This window comes from Lynx rufus, unplaced genomic scaffold (genome assembly GCF_022079265.1).
Source record: "Lynx rufus isolate CCGP_SWC_20201006 ecotype Redwood Valley unplaced genomic scaffold, mLynRuf1.p SCAF_12, whole genome shotgun sequence".
NCBI classification, from domain to species: Eukaryota; Metazoa; Chordata; class Mammalia; order Carnivora; family Felidae; genus Lynx; species Lynx rufus.
In genome coordinates, this window is record NW_025814826.1 from 25,229,519 (window position 1) to 25,254,640 (window position 25,122).

General features: G+C 35.6%; 1 protein-coding gene across 2 annotated transcripts in view; it reads right to left on the reverse strand.

Annotated features, from left to right (window-relative positions):
• Positions 1-25,122, reverse strand: part of STAU2 (staufen double-stranded RNA binding protein 2) — a 308,899-nt gene that overhangs the window by 277,042 nt on the left and 6,735 nt on the right. For both annotated transcript variants that reach the window (XM_047074042.1, XM_047074041.1), the window contains exon 2: positions 24,592-24,657. In XM_047074042.1, coding sequence (XP_046929998.1) covers positions 24,592-24,609 — 18 coding nt within the window. In that variant the 5' untranslated portion in view covers positions 24,610-24,657. The remainder of the gene's footprint in view (positions 1-24,591; positions 24,658-25,122) is intronic.

A 25,122-nucleotide genomic window follows, 5' to 3' on the forward strand; every position in this document is an offset into this window, starting at 1 on the left:
CACAGCAAGCATAATGTTACAATTTTATAGTGAAAAATTTTAATAGCATAGGCTTTTAATATATTAAAATGTGATTAAAATGGTAAGTATAGGGGCACCTGGGTGGCTCAGTCAGTTAAGTATCTGACTCTTGATTTCTGCTCAGGTCATGATCTCGCACTTTGTGAAACAGAGGCCTCACATAGGACGCTGCGCTGCCAGCTTGGGATTCTCTCTCTCGCTCCCTCTCTGCCTTTCCCCTGCTTGCACACTCTCTCACTCTCAAAATAAATAAACATTTTTTAAAAATGGTAAGTTTATAGCTCTGTATACTTGTTTGGTTAGAAAACCTGATCTAAATCCTTTAAGAAAAGTACCAACTAATGACATGATGTTAAACTTACATTCCATTAACTTTGATTCTCTGCTTCATAAAAAGAACATGCATCCAGTAAAACATTTTAATGTATAACTGCGGTTTTGGTGTGAAAGGTATGCAAATGCATGAAGGATCTCACTTAGGTAAAGCTTTATAACTAAAATTCAAAGGTTTAAACTTATTAAATTTACAACTAATTAGTCCTAGTTGTAACTGTTTATTTTACAAAATGGTTAGAACTTTATTTTTAATAGATATTCCTCTATCTAATCAGAAATCTTATTAGTATTAACTACTTCACAGAGTAGAGCAATAATTAAAAGTTAGACCAAAATTTTAATAAAGCATTTATCAAACTACAAAACAAATTGGTCTATAAAAGTTGAGATCCACAAATTAGCTTTCTATCTAACTTTTTAGAAAAGTCAACATTGCAAAAAGTGAGAAATACATACACTGTTGCACAGGTATACATTTTCAAGAGACCTAAGAATGTCCTCCCTGAAGATATTTTGAAATAGGCTTCAAGTCAGTTAGGTGGCTGGAACAGAAGTCTACTTAGAAGTAAATAAAATTAATGATAATGGGCATTGAGGAGGGCATTTATTGGGATGAGCACTGGGTGTTGTATGTAAGCCAATTTGACAATAAATTAGATTTTTAAAAACTTTTTAAATTAAAAAATAAAATATTTACCTCATATGCAAAAAAATAATTAAATTACATTAATGATAATGGATTTCACAATCTAAGTCTTGACCATTTTGAGATAGCAACTGCCCTATGATGGTTAGGATCCTGTTTGGACATCTCTGCCACTTACTGATAGCTATATGACTTTGAGAAAGTACCGAAAACTCACTTTCCTAGACAGCAAAACAGAAATAATAGTTGTTTTTATACTACTATATAATAGTATGAGTTGAATGAGATGATGCAAGACACACAATGACAAGAATCTATTATTATTCTGATTAAAAACAATTTGTTAAAACATCAAATTATGAAAACATTGATACAGTTTTTATAAACCCTTTTTCATAGCCTTCCAAACTAAAATATTCTAGCTTAAAATGTTCTAGGGGCACCTGGGTGGCTCAGACAGTTAAGAGTCCAACTCTTGGTTTTGGCTCAGGTCATGAATTTCACAGCTCGTGGGATAAAGCCCTGCATCAGGCTCTGCACCCACAGAGCCTGCTTGGGATTGTCTCTCCCTCTCTCTCTGCCTCTTCCTTGTTTTCTCTCTCTCTCTCTCTCAAAAAATAAACTTAAATCTTTTAGGATACACTGATTTTATTCATACAAATAGACTTCTTTAACATTCTGTAAGAAACATGTATTTGTTATGTTTTCCATTGACTTATAACATCAGAAGTTTGTTTCCTCTGAAAAATTCCCAGCTGTGATATAAAAAAACATTTTTGTCATATTTGTTTTGGAATATTCTATTTTTGTTGATATGAAATTTGTTTACATGTAATTCTCCATAACTTTGGTAAGTAACACTGGTAAATAGATATTTAACAGTACCAGCACAGGCAACAAAAAGTAGATATACTCTATTCTTTTTGAGATATACCCTACTTTTTATATCTTTATAAAATGTCCTCTCTGGGACTTAAATCTTTACACTATATGAAAATAATGTAGCTCAGACTTTTCAATCAACAAGCAAAAATCCCTGTCCCAAAAGAACTCAGAAGGGTACAAGAAACAGATACATATAATAAACAAATACAATACTACAATGTAAGTGCTACAATAAGGCTGTTACAGGGACTTCTTAGGTGGAGGAGGGATTAAAAGGCAGGTTTTAAGAGGTGGTGATTATATTAAAGAAAGTGGGAATTCACCAAGCTAGCAAGGGGAGAAGAGAGAAAGACAATCCAAGCCTGTCTAAGCACACATGCAGGAGAAAGCACAGAAAACATCACATTCCATCAAATACAAGTAGATCATTAGCAGAAAACAGAATGCATAGAAGGAAAGCGCAGAAAAAACTGACCAGAATCCATCAAAACACCAAAAGTTTCCTAAGCCAGAACTCACAATAGCAACATTTTTAAAGTAGTTAAATTGCAGCCAGAGCTGTTGCTAATAAAGTCTTGGTCTACCTCACCTGCCAAGGCAAGTCTCTCCACAGAAGAATCCGTTTCCATCCCTGGTCCCAGAAATGACTTGGACACAGTGTCTATGTCTCTTTGCTGGCTTCCCTTCCCCTATGCCCTGCTATTGGAAGTGACTCATCCTAATTCCCAAGTAAATAAAGGGGGGGGAAAAAAAAACACAGAGTCAAAAAAGCAAAGATATTTACCTTCTACAGGTTCTTGCCTTCTAGGAGAAATAGAATTACTTATCCATATTTATAACTAAAACAAACCTTATAACTTCAAATTAGACTATAACCTAAGGTTGTCCAAGCAAAATCACTGTAAGAATCAAACTCCTCTGACATAATTGCCTATTAGGGAAAAATTTAAGTTCCTACCTCATATGAACACAAAAATAAATTCCCTAAGTATTAAAATGCAAATATAAAAATAGGGCAAAAGCACAAGAAACTTTGGCTAAATACTTGTCATAATCCTGTAAGGCAGAAGGCTTTTCTAGATAAGAAGAGAAACCTAGAAGCCACAGTGGGATAAACTGACAGATTTAACAACATAAAAATATAAAACTTCCATAGAGCAAAACGTACCATAAATGATGCTAAAAATGTCTACAAACTGGAGAAATACTTGCAACATGTAAAGAAAAATTGTTTAACAACTATAAAATACAAAGATGATATGAATCGATTTTTTAATCCAATAGAAATAGGGACAAAGGTATGCACAATCAACTCACAATATAATTTGAGTGAACACATCTATTCAAAAAACTAACGTCTAAACAAATAAAAAATCGAATTCCAGTGAAATGTAACTTACCATATTAAACTGATATATATGAAAAAATGATCATGTAAGTATTGGCCAGGATGTGGGAAAATGGATGCAAACTCTACTGATGCAAATATAACTTAGTACAAACCTTCTAGTGAGCAATCTGACAATACTGTTTATAGTTTCATTTGCATCTATCTTTAAAACAGCAATTCTACAGACTCACATAAAATATACACAGTGACAATCTGTATAGCAAGACTGTATTACCAAGAATTATAAACAAGCTAAATATTTACCTATCAATAAGTAATTAAATAAACTACAATGGGATGTGCAACCTTGCAAAGATGAGGTACAGAGCTTATGCACTGACATGGGAAACATTACAAGAGGTCAGAAGAAAAACAGATACAACAGCCTACTGTCTAGTCTTATTTTTATTTTTTTACATCAAACATGTGCCTGTGTATTAAGGGAGAAATGGAACTGGCAGGGAACAGAGGGACTCTTCACTTTCTACTTTCAAGTATCCCACTGTTCTACCTTTTTTACACTAAACATACAGATTAAGCTTTGTATTAAAGAAGTTATTTTACAAAGTCATACCAAAAGTAGGGAATGATTTATAGTGTAAAAGTCTTAGACTCTAATTGTTGTTGTCCTTTCTAGTCTTTATAGGGCCACCACGGTTCTGTAAACAAGAAGATGCTCAAGAACCTAACTTAAAGCAGGCCGTGTCATGTCTACAATCCCTAACTTTTACAAAGGAAGCCACCTTGGGATTTAAACACAGCTAAAATATGGTAGCCTTACCAACATTTGATATGGTTAGCCTTCATAACTTTAGTTATTCTAATAGCTGTGTAATGGTATCTCACTGTGGTTTTAATTTGCATTTCCCTACTGACTACTGATGTTGATCATCTTTTCATCTTTGACACACTCTCTGTATTTATCCTATAGTGAAGTGTCCACCTGAATATTTTACCCATTTTTAATTAGGTTATTTTTCTTATTGTTTTATTTGTAGAGTTCTTTATATAATCCAAATATGAGTCATTAATCAGTTATATGTTTCACAAAGATTTTCTCCCACAATGTGTCATCTCTTTTCATTCTCTTACCAGTGTCTTTCGAAGAGCAGACTTTAATAAAATCTAGTTTATCAACTTATCCATTTATATATTATGCTCTTGGTGTTGTATCTAAGAAATCATTACCTAGTTCAGGTCTCTAAGATTTTCTCCTAAGTTTTCTTCTACAAGCTTTATAGTTTTAGGTTGCACATTTAAGTCCCTGAGCCATTTTGAATTAATTTTCATATATGTTGCAAAGTATGGATTCAATTCCATTTTTTATATATCAATATCCAATGCTCAAGCAGTATATGTGAAAAACACTTGTATTTTTTCCACTGTATTGCTTTTTATGGCTTTGTCAAAATCAATTATTTACATCTAAGTGGGCTTACTTCTGGACTACCTCTTATGTTTCATTGATTTATTTGTCTATCTTTATGCCAATGCTATTTTTACTGCAGCTTTATGGTATTTCTTTTTTAATTTTTTTTTACCATTTATTTTAGAGAGACAGAGAGAGGCAGAGCATGAGCAGGGGAGGGGGAGAGAGAGAATCTGAAAGCAGGATCCAGGCTCTGAGCTGTTTGTTAGCACAGAGCCTGACGCAAGGTTCAAACCCATGAACTGCAAGACCATGACCTGAGCTGAAGTCAGACGCTCAACCGACTGAGCCACCCAGGTGCCCCTATAGTATTTCTTGAAATTAGGTAGTATTGTCCCCCAACACTGTTCTTTTTCACATTTATTTTGGCTATTCTAAATTCTCATATTTACATATGAATTTTATTTTAGGCAAACATGCCTGCAAAAATTAGAAAAGTCCCTTGAATCTATGGATTAATTTGGTGAAAATCAACATTTTAACAAAGTTGAGTTTTCCAACTCATGTACAAGATATACAACTAATTCTCATTACTGGAATAATAATATCTAGTGATAATTATGTTCTAGAATGTCACCATGAACAGTGAATTATCAAATACCAAACCATTGCTGCTAGGGGAAAGACAGGTTCCTACATACCTCTGGTCATGACATTGTTCTCAATCAATACATAACCTAGTTTTATGTGTGTTTCTGGTTGAAGACCCCCTATCTAGTATATATCGTTGATTCATTAACACTAAACTCAGAGCTGACAGCACTGTAACCTTTGCCTGAACAAAGCTTATCTAAATACATGTATCTTCTCCATAAGGTACATTACAACTTTCTTATGCTTAGGAAGACTACAAAGCACTTCCATGCTTAGGAGCCATTTTAAACAGCTAAATCACCAACAAAAAAACCCACAAAAATGCTAAAAATGTGGCACTAAATAAACCAAGGACACCTGCTTAATGCATGACAGCTAGAACAAGAAAACAGAATGTCACCTTGTTCATCCTGAATTCAGACTGCGCATATCGGGCAACTCAAATTTTGTGCCACTCTGCAAAGCACTCCAAGTATTGATTTGGGGATTAGAAATAAATTTCAGCAAATAGGTCAACTCAAAACACAGAATCTGTGGAGCGCCTGGGTGGCTCAGTCGGTTAAGCGTCCAACTTCGGCTCAGGTCATGATCTCATGGTTCCCTGGTTCGAGCCCCACATTGAGCTCTGTGCTGACAGCTCAGAGCCTGGAGCCTGCTTCAGATTCTGTGTCCCTCTTTCTGCCCCTCACCCACTCGCACTGTGTCTCACTGTCTCTCAAAAATAAACATTAAAAAGAAAATACAGGGGCGCCTGGGTGGCTCAGTCGGTTGAGCGACCGACTTCGGCTCAGGTCATGATCTTGTGGTTTGTGAGTTCAAGCCCCGCGTCAGGCTCTGTGCTGACAGCTTGGAGCCTGGAGCCTACTGATTCTGTGTCTCCCTCTCTCTCTCCTCTCCCCAGCTCATGTTCTGTCTCTTTCTGTCTCAGAAATAAATAAACATTTAAAAAAAATTTTTTTAATAAAAAATAAAAAGAAAATACAAAATCTGTGAATAAGGAACAACTGTATCTCTCTATTTCAGTATCCTTCGCTTTCTCTCAACAGTATTTTGTAGTTCTCAATTTTCTTTAACATATTTTGTTAGATTAATCAGTATTTCATATTTTTGTATTGTTGTAAATGGTATTTTTTACTTGAACTTCTGATTGTTCCTTGCTACTTTATAGAAACACAACTGATTTTTGTATATTAATCTTGTATCCTTAAACTCATTCAACTGGTGCTAATAGTATTGTGAGATTTTTACATATACAGTCAGGTCATCTGTGAATAAGGATAGTTTTATTCCTTCCTTTCTCATGTGAATAACATTTTTTTTTCTTCCCTGATTGCACTAGCTAGAACCTCAGGGCAATATTCAATAAGATGGTAAAAGTAAACATGTCTCTCTTCTTCCTTATATCATAAAGAAAGTATTTAACCTTTCACCGGTAAGTACAATGTCAGCAAATTAGGTTTGTCATGAATGTCCATTATCAGATTGAGGAATCCCACTTCTATTCTTAGTTTTGTAAAGGTTTTTTTGTTTTTTTTTTTTTCAATCAGGAAGGTTACTGAATTAGTCAAGTGATTTTCCACACCATGATTTTTACTTGTTAGTTTGTAAATATGGTGAATTATATGGGTTTTTTTGAATGTTAAACCAACCTTGCATTCCTGGGATAAACCCCAAGTGGTCATGACATATTAACCTTTTAATACACAATTGAATTTGATTTGCTGAAATTTGGCTTAAAATGTTTTGCATCTATGCTTGCAAGTAGTATTATTCTAAAGTTCTCTTATAATGTCTTTGTCTGGTTCTGGTTCCCCAGCAATGCTGGCATCATAGGCTTTGGAAAATATTCCCTCCACTTCAAATGTTTTAGAAAAGATGATATAGAAATGATAGTATTTCTTCCTATAGTGTTTTGTGCAATTCACCAATGAAACTAGTTGGACCTGGAGTTTTCTTTGTGGGCAGACTTTTAACTACAATTTCAATTTCTTTAAATCATAGGGAGCTATTCAGATTATCTACTATTTTCTTCTGCTTCCTTTGAGATTAAATTACTCTTCTTTTTTCTAGTTTTTTAAGATAGAAGCTGAAGTCATTTGAGATTTGTCTTCTTTTCTAATACAGATATTTAGAGCTATAGATTTCCCTCTGTTTTAGCATTATCTTTTAAAATGCTGTTTCTATCCTCATTCAGTTTAAAATATTTACCAATTTCTTTTTTGATTTCTTCTAACAATGGATTATTTATAAACATGCTATTTAATTTCCAAACATTTGGGAAATTTTCCAAGGATCTTTCTATTAATGATTTCTAATTTAATTCCACTGTGGTCTGGGAGATTCTTTATGAATTCAATCCTTTTGAATTTATTGACACTTCTTTTATAGCCCAATCTTGGTAAATATGGTCTACCTTGGTAAATGTTCAGTGTAAACTTCTGAACAAATGTATTTTCTGCTCTTCTTGAGTAGAGTGTTCTCTAAATCCAGTTAGGTCAAGTTGAATTGAATTCTCAACTCAACAACTCAACTGTATCTTTGGTAATTTTCTGCCCACTTGTTATATCAATTATTGAGAGGGGTGACTGAAATCTCTGGCTATAATTGTGAATTTCTCTTTGCATTTCTGTTCATTTTGTTTTGCATGTTTTGAAGCTCGGTTTAAGTGTATAAACATTAAGCCTGCTATGTCCTCTTGATTAAATGACCCCATTATTATGAAATGATCTTCTTTACCCCAGATAATACTGAAAGTTCCTTCGTCTGAAATTAATAAACTCAGTCCAAGTTTCTTTCAACTAGGTTAACATGTTACATCTTTTTCTACTTTTTTACTTTTAATCTATTTGTGTTTATAGTTAAAAGTACTTCTTATAGCCAAGTAAATGGTTGGATCTTTTTATTCAATCTTGGCCTTTAAATAGAGATGTTTAGAATATTTATATTTGTACTTAATATGGTTATTCATTATAACATATCATCTTACTATTTATTTTATACAGTATTTGTCCCAAATGATCTTTTTCCCCTTTTCATGTTGTCATGACTTCTATTGTATTAATTTCTGCATGATTAAATTCTACTTTGGCTTATTAGTTATGACTGTTTTCCTATTTTAGTGGCTGCATTAGAGTTTACAATATAGATCTCTAACTTACCACAGTCTACCTTTAAATGATCTACCATCTAATGTAGAGTATAAGAATCTCTATATTTCCTTTTTTCCCTCAGCCTTTACGCTGTTTTCTGGCATTTTACTTTTATGTATGTTATAAACCATACAATAGCTTGTTAATATTTTTACTTTAAGCAAATATATTTTAAAGAGATTAAGTAAGAAACAAATTTTAGGGGCTCCTGGGTGGCTCAGTCAGTTGAGTGACTCTTGATTTTGGCTTAGGTCATGATACTAGGGTCATAGAATCAAGCCCCATGTCAGGCTCTGTGCTGAGCATGAGCCTGCTTGGGATTCTCTCTCTCTCTGCCCTTGCCCCTCTCCCCCACTCACACTCTCTCTCTAAAATAAAATCCTTTAAAAAAAAATAACAAATTCCATATATTTACCCAAGTAGTTACCATTTCTTGTGGGTCTTTTGGCTTTGTTTTTATTTTTATTCAACTGGTATCACTTTCCTGCTGTCTGTAGGACATACTTTAAAATCTTCCTTAAGGGGGGGGGAAGAGGATGTTAGCAATTAATTTCCTCAGCTTCTCTGTGTTTGAAAATAAATTTTCAACATGTTTGTTTCTGAAACATATTTTTGCCAGGTACAGAATCCTAGGTTGATTTTTTTCATCTTTCAATACATTAAACATATTATTCCACTGTTTTCTTGCTTATATTGTTTCTGACAAGAAATCTAATGTCATCTTTATCTTTGTTCCTATGCACACAACTTGATCACGTCTATTTTTTCTCTGACTTTTAAGATTTTCTCTTTATCATTTTTATTTGGTAATCTGATTATGATAAGCCTCGGGGTAGTTTCCTTTATATTTCTTAAACTTGGTAGCTCATTGAACTTCTTTATGGTTGTATCTTAATAAAATTTATTTGGAAAGTTCTGGTTTATGGTTTCATCTTAATAAAATTTATTTGGTGGCACATGGGTGGCTCAGTCAGTTAAGTGTCCGACTTCAGCTCAGGTCATGATCTCATGGTTCATGGGTTCGAGCCCCACACTGGGTTCTGTGCTGACAGCTCAGAGCATGGAGCCTGCTTCAGATTCTTTGTCTCCCTCTCTCTCTGCCCTTCCCCCACTTGTGCTCTGTCTCTCTGTCTCTCAAAAATAAAACGTTAAAAAAAAGTTTAAAAAAATAAATAAAAATAAATAAACATTAAAAGGTATTTGAAAAAACTTATTTGGAAAGTTTTTGGCAACTACTTCTGGAAGTATGTACACACTTAATCTTTTTCCTGCAAGATCTAATCTGTGATTTATCTCATCCACTATACTTTTCATCTCAGATGCAGTTTTTATCTTTAAAAGTTCTATATGGATCTTTTTGCATCTTATATGTTTCTTACTTTCTGAACATATGGAATATAATTATAACAAATAGTTTTAAAATCCTCAGCTAATTCTATCATCTGTATCAATTCTGTGCCCCCATGATAGATTATTCTCATGTTTTTATGTTCCTGTGCATCTATGGGAATCTTTAACTGAATGACACGCACTTGTGTGCTGGTGTTTCCCAGCCCTATAAATATTCCTGAACTTTGTTCTGGGATGCAGTTAAGTAACTTGGAAATATATTGTTTCTTTCAAGACTTGCTGTTATAATTTGCAACTCAGTTCCAGAGCAACATCTCCTCAACCAGGGGAATGTGGCAAGCTCCACACCTCAGTTGCCACTGCTTGTGCCACATCCTGGTAAGTCTCTCAATGCAACAGACTAGGGCAATGCAGGCTCACCTCCCTTGTTTCTTATCACTCAGAGATCCCTGACTCTCATTGCTTCACATGCAGTGTCTTCAGAACTATTATTTTATGTACTTAGTTTTATGAACAGGGAGTTGTTTCATGATAAGTATAAATAAAGTCCCTATTACTACATATGAGCCAGATGCAGTCTGTACTTTTAGTCTATCTTTATCTTTATATTCAAAGTTTCTCAACACCATATATTTGACAACTGCTTTTCTAGCCAATCTGAGTATCTGCCTTTTAACTAGATTTAGATCATTTATATTTAATGTAATTATCAAAAAGAGATCTAAATATACTATTTTGCTATTTTTGTTTCATCTCCTGTTTATTCCTTTTTTCATCTTTACCTACTTTCTTGTGGACTGATTAGGTTTTAATATTCAATTCATCTCCCCTATAGCTTATAAGTTATTTTTCTTTTTTTACAGCAATTGCTCTAAAATATACACACTTCAAATAAATATTATGCCCCTTTGTATATGGTATAAGGACCTAACAATACCATACTTCCCATTCTCCTGTACCATTCTTTATGCTACTGACACCAATCTACTTCTATGTATACTATAAGCCACCAATTCACTGTTATTACTTTTGATTTAATTAATCAACTCTTTTGAAAAGTTTAAAAATGCAGAAAATGTCTTACATTTACTCCATATTTTACCATTTCTTACACTCTTCATTCCTTTTCACAGATCCAAATTTCCATCTGTTAGTAATTTTTCTTTTGCCTAAATAACTTCAAGACCTCTTGCAGTGCAAGTCTGCTAAAAATAAATTCTCTCAAATTGTTTCTCAAATCATATACCTGGATAAGGAATTGACACCTATAATACATAAAGAACCCTTACATCTCAACAACAAAAAATAAATCCCAATCAAAAAAATGGGGGAGTCTTTTGGGTTTTCTATGTATAGTATTCTGTCATCTTCAGGTGGTGACCATTTTACTTATTCCTTTCCAATTTGTTTTTAAAAAATTTTTTTTTTCAACGTTTATTTATTTTTGGGACAGAGAGAGACAGAGCATGAACGGGGGAGGGGCAGAGAGAGAGGGAGACACAGAATCGGAAACAGGCTCCAGGCTCTGAGCCATCAGCCCAGAGCCCGATGCGGGGCTCGAACTCACAGACTGCGAGATCGTGACCTGGCTGAAGTCGGACGCTTAACCGACTGCGCCACCCAGGCGCCCCAATTCCTTTCCAATTTGGATGCCTTTTATTTCTTTTTCCTGCTAATTGCTGTGGCTAGGATTTCCAACACTATGTTGAATAAAAGTGGTGACAGTGGGCATCCTTGTCTTGTTCCTGATCTTAGAGGGAAAGCTTATAGCTGTTCACCACTGAGTATAATGGTAACTGTGTGTTTACTATATACGGCTTTTGTTATGTTGAGGTACATTCCCTCTGTAGCCACTTTGTTGAGAGTTTTTATCACAAATGTTTAAATGTGTCAAATGCTTTTTCTGCATCTATAAAGATGATCATGCAATTCTTTCCTTCATTTGGTTAATGTGCTGTACCATGTTGGTTGGCTGATGGATGCTGAACCATTCCTTGCATCCCTTGAATAAATCCTACTTGATCTTGGCTTATGATCCTTTCAATGTATTGTTGCATTCAGTTTGCTAACATTTTGTTGAGAATTTTTGCATCAATGTTCATATCAGTGATGTTGCCCTATAATTTTTAAAAATCTTTTATATGGTATCCATGTCTGGGTTGTTATCCAGGTAATGCTAGCCTCACAAAATGAGTTTGGAAGTATTCCCTCCTCTTCAATTTTTTGGAAGAGTTTGAAAAGGATAGGTGTTAAATCTTTCTAAATTTTGGTAGAAGTCACCAGCAAAACTACCTGGTCTTGGGACTTTGGCTTGTTGGGAAGTTTTCCATTACTAATCAATCTCAACATAACTGGTTCATTCATATTTTCTATTTCTTCATGATTCAGTCCTGGAAGATAGTTGTTTCTAGGCATTTATCCATTTCTTCTAGGTTGTCCAATTTGTTAGCATATATTTCTTGTTAGTCTCTTACCCTTTGTACTGTGGTGTCAGTTTTAATTTCTCCTCTTGCATTTTGATTTTGATGATTAGAGCCTTCTCTTTTTTCTTGGTCGTTGGTCTACCTAAAAGTTTGTCAATGTTATCTTTTCAAATAATCAGCTCTTAGTTTTATTAATCTTTTCTATTGTTTCTGTCTCTTTCATTTAGTTCTGCTCTGATTGCTATTATTTCTTTTCTTCTACTAACTTTGAGAGCTTTATTTGTTGTTTTTTTTTTCCAGCTCCCTTAGGTGCAAAGTTAGATTATTGGAGATTTTTGTTTCTTGAGGTAGTCCTATATTCCTATAATATTCCCTCTTAGAACTGCTTTTGCTGCATCCCAAAGATTTTGGTATATCATAGTTCTATTTTCATTTATCTCTCAGAATTTTTCTTATTTCTTTGATTTCTTCAATGGTCGTTGGGTAGCATGTTAACCTCCCCATTTTCAAGTTTTCTTCTTGTAATTGATTTCTAGTTTCATACCATTGTAATCAGAAAAGATGCTCAATAGAATTTCAATCTTTTTTAAATTTACTGAAGCTTAACTGGTGGCCTAACATGTGATCTAACCTAAAATGGCCTATGTGCACTTGAGAATAATGTTTGTTGTTGCTTTTATATAGAATGTTCTGTATATATTAAATCTATATGGTGTCATTTAAGGCTGAGGTTTCCTTATTAATTTGCTGTCTGGATGATCTATTCATTGATATAATGGGATGTTAAAGTCCCCTACTATTTTGGTATTGCTATCAATTTCTCCCTTTAGATCTGTTAATATTTGCTTGATAAATCTTGATGTTCCTATGTTGGGTCCATATATATTTATTATGTCTTCTTTTTGGATTGACCCCTTTATCATTATGTAATGTCCTTCCTTGTCTATTCTATAATTTTTGTTTTAAAGTCAATTTTCTTTGCTAAAAGTGTAACCGTACTGCTTTCTTTCATTTTTTTTAATAAGCTCTATGCCCACCATGGGGCTTGAACTCACTACCCTAAAATCAAGAGTTGCATGCTCCACCACCTGAGCCAGCTAGGCATCCTTCCAGGTTTCTTTTAATTCCTATTTACATGGAATATCTTTCTCTATCCTTTCATTTTTAGTCTGTGTATGTCCTTATTTCTGAAATGAGACTCTTGTAGGCAGCATATAGATGGGTCTTGCTTTTTTTTTTTTTAAATCCATTCAGCCACTGCATCTGTTGGTTGGAGAGTTTAGGCCATTTACTGAAAGCAACTATTGATAGGTGTGTACTTTTTTCAATTTTGTTCAGTCTACTGGCTGTTTTCATAGTTCCTCTGTTCCTTTCTTCTTTCTCTTCCATTGTGGTTTGATGGCTTTCTTTAGTGTTCTGTTCATCTTCCTTCTCATTCACTTTTGTGTATTTATTGTAACTTTTTGTTTTGTGGTTACCATGAAGTTCATATATAACTTACTATGTATATAATGGTCTGCTTTGAATTGATAGCAATTAAATTTGCACATATTCCAAAACACATTTTCTCCACCCTGCCCACGTTTTATATTTTTGATGTCATGTTTTACATCATTTCATTCAGTCTTTAATTACCATAGTTTTATTTAATTTTACTATTTTTGTCTTTTTTTTTAATTTTCTTTTTACATTTATTTTTTGAGAGACACAGAGAGACAGAGCACAAGTTGGGGAGGGGCAGAGACAGAAGGAGACACAGAATCCATAGCAGGCTCCAGGCTCCGTGATGTCAGCACAGAGCCCAACGTGGGGCTCGAACTCACAAACCGTGAGATCATGACCTGAGCCAAAGTCAGATGCTTAACCGACTGAGCCACCCAGGTGCCCCTATTTTTGTCTTTTTTTAAGCTTCAAACTTGCTTTGTAAGTGATTGATCCACTACCTTTACTATATATTTACCTTTTCCAGAGAGATTTTTACTTTCATACATTTGCTTGTTATTGCCACCTCTTTTCAGTTTAGAGAAGTCCCTTTAACATTTCTTGTAAAGCTGGTTTAGTAGTGATGAACTCCTCTAGGTTTTGATTATCTGAACAATTCTTAATCTCTCCTTCAATTCTGAATGATAACCTTACCAACTAGAGAACTCTTGGTTGGCAGTTTTTTCCACTCAGCACTTTGAACATGTCATGCTGCTCTCTTCTAGCTTGCAAAGTTTCTGCTGAAAACTCTGCTGACAGCCTTATGACATTTCCCTTTTATGTAACGAGTTTTCTCCCGCTACTTTGAAGATTCTCTCTCTAATTTTAATTACAATGTACCTTGATGTGGATCTCTTTGGGTTCATTTTATTTGGAATTCTCTCATGGACCTGTATGTATACTTCGTTCCCCAGATTAGAAGTTTTCCACCATGATTTTTTCAGATAAGTTTTCTGCCCCTTTCTCTCTCTTTTCTTTCTAGGACCCAAATAAAGTGAATGTTATTCCACTTGATAGTGTCCGAAAGAAAAATCCCTTATCTTCATTTTCTTAACTTTTTTTTCTTCTTGCTAATGTGTCTACATGACTTCTATTGCTTTGCCATCCAGGTCAATGATCCAATATTCAGCTCATCCAGCTCATACAGTCTGTGTATTTTTCAGTTCAGTTATTTTACTCTTCAGCTCTGTAACTTTTGTTTGGACCTTTCTTACATTGTCTCTTTATGGAAGATCTCACTGTGTTCATCTATTCTTCTCCCAAGTTCAGTGAGCATCTTTATGACCATTACTTTAAATTCTTTATCAGGCTGGTTGTTTATCTCCATTTCATTAATGTCATTTTCTGGTGTTTTATCTTGTTCTTTCATTTGGAACATATTCTCTGTCTCCTCATTTTGCCTGACTCTTGTTTGTTTCTATGTATCAGGCAAATCAAATCACCTCTCCTAGTCTTGAAGGAGTGGCCTTGTGTAGAAGATGTCATATGTACCTCAAAAGCACAATTCCCTGTGTGGGCTGCCTGCACTGTCTACTGTGGCGGCACCATGTCTCCAGCACAGGGTGAATGAGGCTGACACCTGGCTCAGCTGCAAGTGGCTGCGTGCGGCTTTCACCTGGTTGCAACACGTGACTGCACTGTGGGAATGGGCAGGGTTCTCAGCTGGGTGTGCCCACTGTCTCCAGGAATTTGAGATATAGCTGCAAAGTGGTTCCCACCAGCACCAACATTAGCAAGGTAGGATGAGGTCACAAATACGGCACCTACCAATGCCTCCATCCCCAGAGAAAAGTCCCAACAGTTTCCTGACAGACGCTTTAAAATTACTAAGTGGGTCTTCTTCACAGAGGCACTTTTCAAATTGGTATTTTTGTGCTGATCCTGGGGTGAGTACATGTGCTAATCCTTTAAGAGTGGGTTCTCCACTCCTATAGTTCTATGGTTTCTCTGGATATAATCCCAGTTGGTTTTCAAAGCCCAGTATTTGCGTGGCTTGTCTCTGTTATGCAGGATCCAAGGACTGGGATACCTGTTATGAATCACTAACCTCTGGTTCCTCAGGGAAAAGTTTTGTATTTTTGAGTTCCCTCCTGATTATATATTACACCTGGAATGTTTTTTTGTTTTGTTTTTTTTGGGTTTTTGTTTTGTTTTGTTTTGGCAAGATGATGTTTCTGCCTCTTCTCTCCATCTCAAGGCTGTCTTTTTTGTCCTTTGTTGTAGAAACATATGTTGTAAAAACATTATTCCATATGTAGTTGTTTATTTATTGTGGGAGGAGCAAGTTCAGGATCTTCCTACAGCACCATCTTTAATCATTCTTTAATCATTCTTCCATCTGTAGGCATTTAGGCTGCTTCCATCATTTGTCTATTGTAAATAGTATTACTATGAACATGTGTGTACATATATAAGAGCACCTGTTTTCAGTTCTTTTGGATATACACCTAGGAATAGAATGGCTGGGTCATATACTAATTTTATGTTTAATATTTTAAAGAACTGCCAAATTGTTTTCCACAGGTGAATCATTTTACATTCCCACCAGCAATATACCTTTGTACATTGTTGTACCAACACTTTGCACCCTTGTACCAACACTTGTTACTGTTTTTGCCTTTTATTCTAGTCATCCTGGTGGGCATGAAGTGGTATGTCATTGTGGTTTTCATTTGCTTTTCCCTAATCACTAACAAGGTTGAGTATTTCTTCATATTGGTCATTTGTGTATCTTCTTTGGAGAATTGTCAATTTAAGTCTTTTGGCCATTTTTTAGTTGGGTTGTTTATACTTCTGTTGTTGAGTTTTCAGGGTTTTAGTTCTTATATTTAAGTCAATGATCCACTTAGAGTTAATATATCTTAAGTTTATTTATTTTGATAGAAAGGTGAGGGGAAGTAGGGGTCAGAGAGAGAGAGAGAGAATTGAGAATCCCAGGCAGGCTCCGCACCAGCAGCAATGAAGCTGACACAGAGCTCAAAGCCACAAACCATGAGATCATGACCTGAGCCAAAACCAAGAATAGGATGCTTAACCAACTGAGCCACCCAGGCACACACCCTCCTCCCAATTTGGAGTTAATATATTAATGCAGTGTGAGGCAGGGATCTAAATGCATTATTTTGCATGTGGGTATCTAGTTGTCCCAAAACTATTTGTTAAAGAAATTTTTCTTTCTTGCATTGAGTGGTCATGGCACTCTTGTCAAAAATCATCTGTAGATAAAGATAGGTAGATAAGATAGATAGATAGATAGATAGATAATTTCTCTCCTCTCAATTCTATTCCATTGGTTTATATGTCTATCCTTATGTCAGTACCACACTGTTTTGATTACTGTCACTTTATTAATATGTTTTGAAATAGGGAAGTATGAGTCTTCCAACTCTGTTCTTTTTTAAGAATAGAGTTTTGGCTATTTGAGACCACTGCAATTTCATATGAATTTAAAAACCTGCTTTTCCAATTCTGCAAAAAGGTCACTAGAATTCTGACAGAGATCTCATTGAATCTGTACATTGTTTTGCATAGAATTGCCACCTCAACAATACTAAATCTTCCAATCTATAAACACATTTATTTAGATCTTCCATTTATTTAGATCTTCTTTAATTTCTTTCAACAATGTTTTATAGTTTTCAGTGTATAAATGGTTCAATTCCTTAAATTTTTGGATATTATTAAATGAACAGTTTTCTTCTTCTCCTGTTTGGATTGTTCACTGCTGGTATACAGAAACACAATTTGACTTTGTGTTTGATCCTGTACTTACAAATTTTCTGAATTTGTTTATTACCTGTAGTGGGTTTTTGTAGATTCTTAGGGATTTTCCATATATGGGATCATGTTATCTGCAAATACAAACAGTTTTACTTCTTCCTTCCCAATTTAAATGTCTTTTCTTTTTCTTGCCTAACTGCTCTGGCTATAACTCCTACCACAATGCTGAACAGCAGTGTAAAATAGGCATCCTTGTCTTGCTTCTGATCATAGGGAAAAGTTTTGTCCTTTACCACTGAGTTGGATCCTTTACCACTGAGTTAGCTATGGGTTCTTCATAAATCCCTTTATCATACTGAAGAATTTCCCTTCTCTTTCTAGTTTTGGAGTGTTTCTATTATAAACAGGTGTTCTATTTTGCCAAAAGCCTTCCATATTAACTGGTGATGTTTGTTTTTTACCCTTCATCCTACTAATGCAGGGTATGATGCAGTTTGATTTTTCTATGTTGAACTGCCCTTGCATTCCCACTTGGGTAAATCCCACTCAGTCATGGTGTATAACCATTTAAAAACTGCTGGATTTAGTTTCTTATTGTTTTCTTGAGGATTTTTACATCTAAATTCAAGGAATATTAATCTTCAGGTTTTTTTGTTTTGTTTTGTTTTGTTTCTCATGGTATCTGTTTGGCTTTGCTACCAGAGTAATGCTGGTCTCATAGAGTTAGGAAGTATTCTTTGTCATCTCATTTTTTGGAAGAGTTTGAAAAGATTAGTGTTAATTCTTCTTTAAATGTTTGGTAGAATTCACCAGTAATGCCATCTGGTCCTACACTTTTCGTGTTTGGAAGGGATTTGTTATTATTACTATTACTGGTTCAATCTATTTACTTGTTATAGGTCATATTTTCTATTGCTTAAGTTAGTTTTGGTAATCTGTGTTTCTAGGAATTTGTCCATTTCATGTAGATTACCCAAACTGTTGAAATACAATTAATTGTTATAGTACTCTCTTATACCCTTCTTTATTTCTTTAAGGTCAGCAGCAACATCCCCACCTTCATTGCTGATTTTAGTTAGGTGTGACTTTGCTTTTTTTCCCCCTTTATCAGTCTGGTTTAGGTAAAGGTTTGTTAATTTTGTTGATCTTTTCAAAGAAAAGATTTTGGTTTTGCTGATTCTCTATATTGTTTCCTATTCTCTATTTCACTTATCTTCCTTTAATCTTTATTATTTTCTTTCTTTGGTTCACTTTGGATTTAATTTGCTCCTCTGTTTCTAGTTTCCTTAAAGTAAGAAATTAGATTATTTGTTTCAGTTCTTCTTTTTTAAATATAGGTATTCACTGCTATAAATTTCCCTGTAAGTACTACTTTTGCTGCATCTCATAAGTTATGGTATGCTGTGTTTCCATTTTCATTTGTTGGTAATAATTTTCTAATTTCCCCTGTGATTGCTTCTTTGACCTATTGGCTATTTATGAGTATGTTGTTTAATTTCTACATATTTTTGAGTTTTCAGGTATTCTTTGTTATTGATTTTGTAGCTTCATTCCACTGTGACTGAAGAAGATACTTTTATGGTTTCATAAATGTTTAAAATGTACTGAGAATTTTTTGTGGCCTAACATATGGACTATCCCTGGAGAATGTCACATGTGCACTTGAGAAAATGTGTATCCAGCTATTCCTGAGTGTTTTGTGTATGTCTATTAGGTCTAACTGGCTTACACTGTTGTTCAAGTCCTCTATTTCTTTACTGATCTGTCTAGATGCTCTATTCCTTATTCAAGGTGAGGCAAGCATTGTAATTTTTGACTGAATGATACAAACCATAAATTTTACATTGTTGGATTCTGAATTGTGTTGTATTTCTCTAGAGTTGGACTTTGTTCTGATGCACAGTTAAGTAACTTGGGATCACTTGAAGCCTTCTGAGGACTCTTCCCAATGCCTCATGTATTAGAAGGTCTTTAGACTCTAGATGGTCTAGACACAAACTATTCTCAGCTCTGTATGAGTTCCGGAAATTGTTTTCTTCACTGCTTTGCTGTCATTCTTTCCCTGACTTTGAATAAGTCTTGTCATGCATCTACAGATCAGAACTCAGCCAAAAACTCAAGCACCCTCTGCAGATCTCCAAAATGTGTTCATGCTTGAATGCACTTTTTTACTTACCTATATACTTACCCTTCTCCCCCTAAGTATCTTCTCTCTGGCACTCTGCCCTGCAATTCTAACCATCCTGGCCTTCCCAAACACTTATCTTTGTTTCCTAATTTCAATGAAAGTGAACTCTGTTTTGGTTCCTCCTCCTTGCACTGGAGCCTATATAAACAACCTCCAGGCTCTACTGTAAACTAGTGTAAAGAAGGGCTTACCTCATGTGTTTCCATTCTCTCAGGGATCACAGTCTGATGCCACCTGTCGTCCAATGTCTAAAAATCATTGTTTACATATCTATATGTTCTCAAGTTGTTTAAGGAGGAAGAGTATATTATTGCTGGATAACAAATTACCCCCAACTTAGAATCTTAAAAAACAAGCATTTATTTTTTTCACACAGTTTCTGAGGTTCGGCAATCAAGAAGCAGCTTAGCTGGGTGGTTCTGGCTCAGGATATCTCATGAGGTGGCAGTCAAGATGCCAGTGGGCCAGTAGTTTACAGCTGGAAACTTGACAAGGGCTGGAAGATCTGCTTCCAAGAAGACTCAGTCACACACTGTTGGCTAGAGGCCTCAGTTCCTTGTTAGCTGTTGGCAGGAGGCCTCAATTTCTCACCACATGGGCCTCTCCATAGAGCTATTCACAACATGGCAGCTAACTACTCTGAATGAGCAAGGGAAGGAAGGGTGGGGGGGGAGCAGCACAGACGGACAGAGAAGAGGCAAAAGCCACAATGTCTTTTATAACCTGTCCTTGGAAATGATCCATTACTTCCACCATATTCTATTGGCCACACAATGTGTGAGAGGATTATACAATGGTATAAATACTAGGAGGCAAGGATCATTGGGCCCATCTTGGAAGCTGGCCACATAGAGGAAGAATCTTGCTATGTCAACACGGCAGAAAGCCAAAGTCCTTCTTACACATTTTAACTCCTTATGTTATTTTTTTAATCCTCTAACTATAGACTGCATCCTACAGCTTCAAGAGAGATGGGCAGATTGTAGATCCTACTCCATAGCCAGACTTGGGGAAAAAATAACTAAGAGTTAAGTAGAAGCAGCTTTTAAGAGAAAAGAATAAGAGTTCTTGATGCCTATGGCAAGAAAGAGGAGAGCACTTATCGCAGACCTGGGCTTAAGAAACGTCCGAGGTGCTTTTCATTCTCCCAAACAACTACTCAACTCTAATGACCAATCTAAATGTCTGCCTCCTTTCTCATCAATCTCCAGAGCTACACAGCAACGGCATTACGAGTAGCAGTAGCAATAGTACCAGGGTCAATGCTAAGCATTTTGCCTTTGTCAGTTTAATTACTCCTCACAACAAACCTGTGACATAGGTCATCATTATCCCTTAAACTCCAGGTCTTCGTTTCTTGATAATCCTACAGTAGCTTTATGCTTTGCAGTGTATCTTGGTACTTTATTCTTCCTACATAACACCTGGCTTCCTCTCCCACTCTTCTGGCACTGAAATACTGTGCTGTCCTGTCTAACCTCTCATTCTACTTGAGTCAGGACTTAAAGGTTCCTCCAAAACTCCAAAACCAGCAAAACTCTTTCAAAGAAACCACCAGACTAGTGAGACCTCTGTTAATACCCTGCTGCTGGACTCTCCCAGTCCTACTGCTGCCTAATACAGACTTCCCCTTAAACCCAGTGGAATACATGCCCTGTCAATTCTGCCTCACCAATTAATCCCAAAAACTGTGCCTTATTTTAGGCACTCATTGAAAAATATTATTTCATAGCACAAATGCCTTCTTAATTTAAATTTGCTACAGCTTCCCTAGGGGTTCATAATTAATCACCAGACAGAAAGGTCCAAAATATACCAAACTCCTACTTAGTACAGTACCTGGAAACATAGGTTCCCACTAGTTATTTGTTGAAAAATGAATGAAAAATATAAAGTAATAATTATCAATACTAGCTCAGAAAACTCTCAAGGGGTTATAATCCAAGTAATTTTATTTACAAATAAAAAGGAAAAGTTACCAGTGGACACATATAAACAATTCACAAAAGACAGAACACAAAAGAACAACAAACAGAAGCAAATCATAGAAATGCAAATTAAAATATCACTTTTTGTCAGACAGATTGGCAAACATTGAAAATTTGTCAAGAAAGTAAGAAAACAGGCATTCTAATAAATATAATTTTGTATTTTGGGGATTTATGCATCAAATATCTTTAAAATTTGCATACTCGTTTGACCAGTATTTCCATTTCTAACAAATTAATTACAAGAAAATAATGGACAAAGGAACATACTTATATGTTAAAAAAGAAGGAAAAAAATCACTCTGGCACTAACTATAATACCAAAATCTGTCCAACAATAAGGGTTTGATTAAACAAATTTAGTACTTCCAAACTATGAATTATTAAGTCACTTCAGACTATTATATTATCCCAGTTTTTAAAGTAACATATATTCACATAAAAACATACCTGCATAGGAAAAAAATCTAGAAGTATACACCCCAAAATGCTTAGCAGTGATTATCTCTGTAAAAGAATAGTGGAATTATTTGTGACTGTTTTCTTTTTGTTTATCTCTACTACCTCATTTTTCTACGTGGGTTGCACATGGAAAACACACATTTAGAGCACAATTTAAAGACAGGAGTGCCACTACTGTAACGGAACATGGGACAGTCCCATGATCCCTAAAAATGTCAGGCAGAATTAATATCAAATAAAATATCATATAACTTAACTCAATAGCCTTGTTTTTAATTAGTTCTAGGAACACACATGGAAGAATTTGTTAGTACTCCCCAGGCATCTTAAGACAACAAACAAAATGACCTCTCAAATAAGAATGTAGCATGAATCTGAAAGACAGTGTTGAAAATCACTCAGTGAAAGCCTCAACTGCTTCAACGTGTCAGATTCAATCGCATTTTCATGCCTTTTCACAGTCGTCTTGAGACCTCACACTCTAGTGGGAAAGCAGTCACCACGACAATGATAAAACATAAATCACTCATAAGTTTAAGTCTGGCTGAAGAAAAAGTCTTCTCTATAACTTCTATTCCAAATTAGATTAATTTTTCCCCTCAGACTTGAACATTTGGGGGGATGAAACTTAGTCAATAGCAAGAGTCCTGAGGTTGAGTCTAAAAATACACATATGTTACCAGGACAGCGTATACATCTCCAAGCACTGTGTACAATTCCAGCCAAAGCACAGGAAACTGCTTGTGGCCTTGCAGAACATTGCCTAGAATTGTTTATAATGCCTGATTCCACATGACCAGTAGCACCAACAGTAAATCTTCAGTAGGACTAATCTATAATTTTCAGTGATGACGACTGGCATAAAAAGAATGTTTATTTCCACCTTTCTTTGGTGGAATATGAAACAAATTATTCTAATTGTACCCACACAATAGCAGGTATCCATACACTTGGCATCCACCCAAACCTACAACATAGTTTGCGAGTCATGTCACATAAAGCTCCATCAATGCACCCCATGGGATTTGACAGCAACTATGAAGGCACAGAAAGCACTAAGCATGGTACAGCTTCAGATTCCTTTAAACCTACATAGGTATCGTCTTTGATGAAAGCAACATTTGTTGCAGGAGAAAATTTTCTAGTACAAGGAGAAAGTCAAAGAATAACTTTGCATAAGAAAGAAATTATATGTTAGTGGCATTTGTGTAAAGCAAGCACAGAATACCTAAAATGATGATACGGTTACGCAGTTATTTTGAAAAGAATGGAGAGTTCCTTGCTTTGGTGACAACCCCAGCACCATCCATGCACTCATTCAGCAAATACATGAAAAACCATATCCAACCAGAACTATTCTAGGACCTGGGGATACAAGAATAAACCAGCAGAGTCGCTACCTTCATGTAGCATACGGTCCCTAACAAGGAACAAAGATGTTAAGCAAACAACTAGATATTTGACTAGAACTGCAAATGTTAGAACATCATTAAATAAAAGGGCAGGGTGCTATGAGAGCAAATACTAGGCTTCAGAATCAAGCGAGCCAACCACAGCGGACAGAAAGAGAGGCCCAGGCAGGGGCAATCTATGCAAAGCTCCTCCAGCTGGCACGACGACCTCAACCAACCCAGGAACTCAGTCTGGTGTATCAAAGCACTGAGACCATTTCTTGTGCCCATGTTAATTCTGAGATGCATAAAGATACCCAAGTTAAGAGATCGGGTTGGCAACTGCTACATGAGTGCGGAGCTCGGAAGAGAGATCCAGGCGAAGTATAAACTTAGAAGTCACTGGCTGAGAGATGGTGCGTGATGCACAACTGGAGGGTATTACTTAGACAAGCTGAGCAGGACAGGGCGGGGGCGGGCGTGTACCACTTCATTAAATCACACACACACAAAATTCATTACTTCTTGCAATCCAATTCTTTCTCTCTTGACTTACAAATCTGAAATAAAAGTATTTCCTAATATTATACTTCCAACACAATGCCCTATTTGTTCAGAATGAATAAGATGAAATGTATAAAGTTCTTGGAGAAATGCCAAGACCTAAGAAAAATACTTCTTTCAGTGAGTCTAAGACATTATAGGCTAAAGTTTATTTAACAGAGCCTTCCTTCTAGCCTTTTCCAGTGCCCTAGAAAAGGAACTTTTTTTTAACACACTGATAGAACTACTTCACAAGATCTGTCACTAGAAATGCTTTCAGTCTACAGAACTGCCACCTACTGAAGCTAGATCACAATTGTAAGCAGTCTGAACACACTAAGTCTTGGAGGGATGGAACATCAAAAAGAACAGACACACCTTCTGCTCTGCACACTCATAAGTTAACAACTTGCAGAACTGTCACTATGATCCTTAGACAACCTGCCCTGCACAGTCTCCTATGGTGAATATATAGGATGTAATTGCTCTATAAAGCGGTGGCCAGGTTATGGCTATAGAAAAGCTGGGTTAATACGTTCCACAATTTATGGCCCAAGCACCATATAAGTAGGACATGCCTTAACACAAACTCACCTGATTTATTTGAAGCATGTTAAAACAATATTGACCAAACTGCTGTATCCCTCACGGCTCCAAAAACTGGAAAATGAAAATGAAGAAATAAAGTTCAACTTAGTTGGTGATCTCAATGATTAGCACTTTAAACACACGTCCTTGATCAAAATCAAATATAAAATGGAGTAGACCTAGGTCAACATAGAACTTTCTATGATGATAAACATGTTTTATATATCTGCAGTGTCTAATCCAGGAGCCACTAGCCACATATAGCTACCGAGCACTTGAAATGTGGCTAATGCAACAAGAAAGTAAATTTTTGATGTTTTAAAAATTTTAACATTAATTTAAATTTAAATAACCATATGTGACTAGTGGACAGTGCAGAGGTAGGCTGAAAGATGACCCTTCTGGTTCTAAAACAATTCCAGCAAAAGTGGAGCTATTAAAAACAATCTGAAATTTTCAGATTAATATTTAATATACACTCCCCTTGCTCTAGGAAGGTTTTAAACAGCTTTGTTTCCAAGCTCTATAAGACAAATT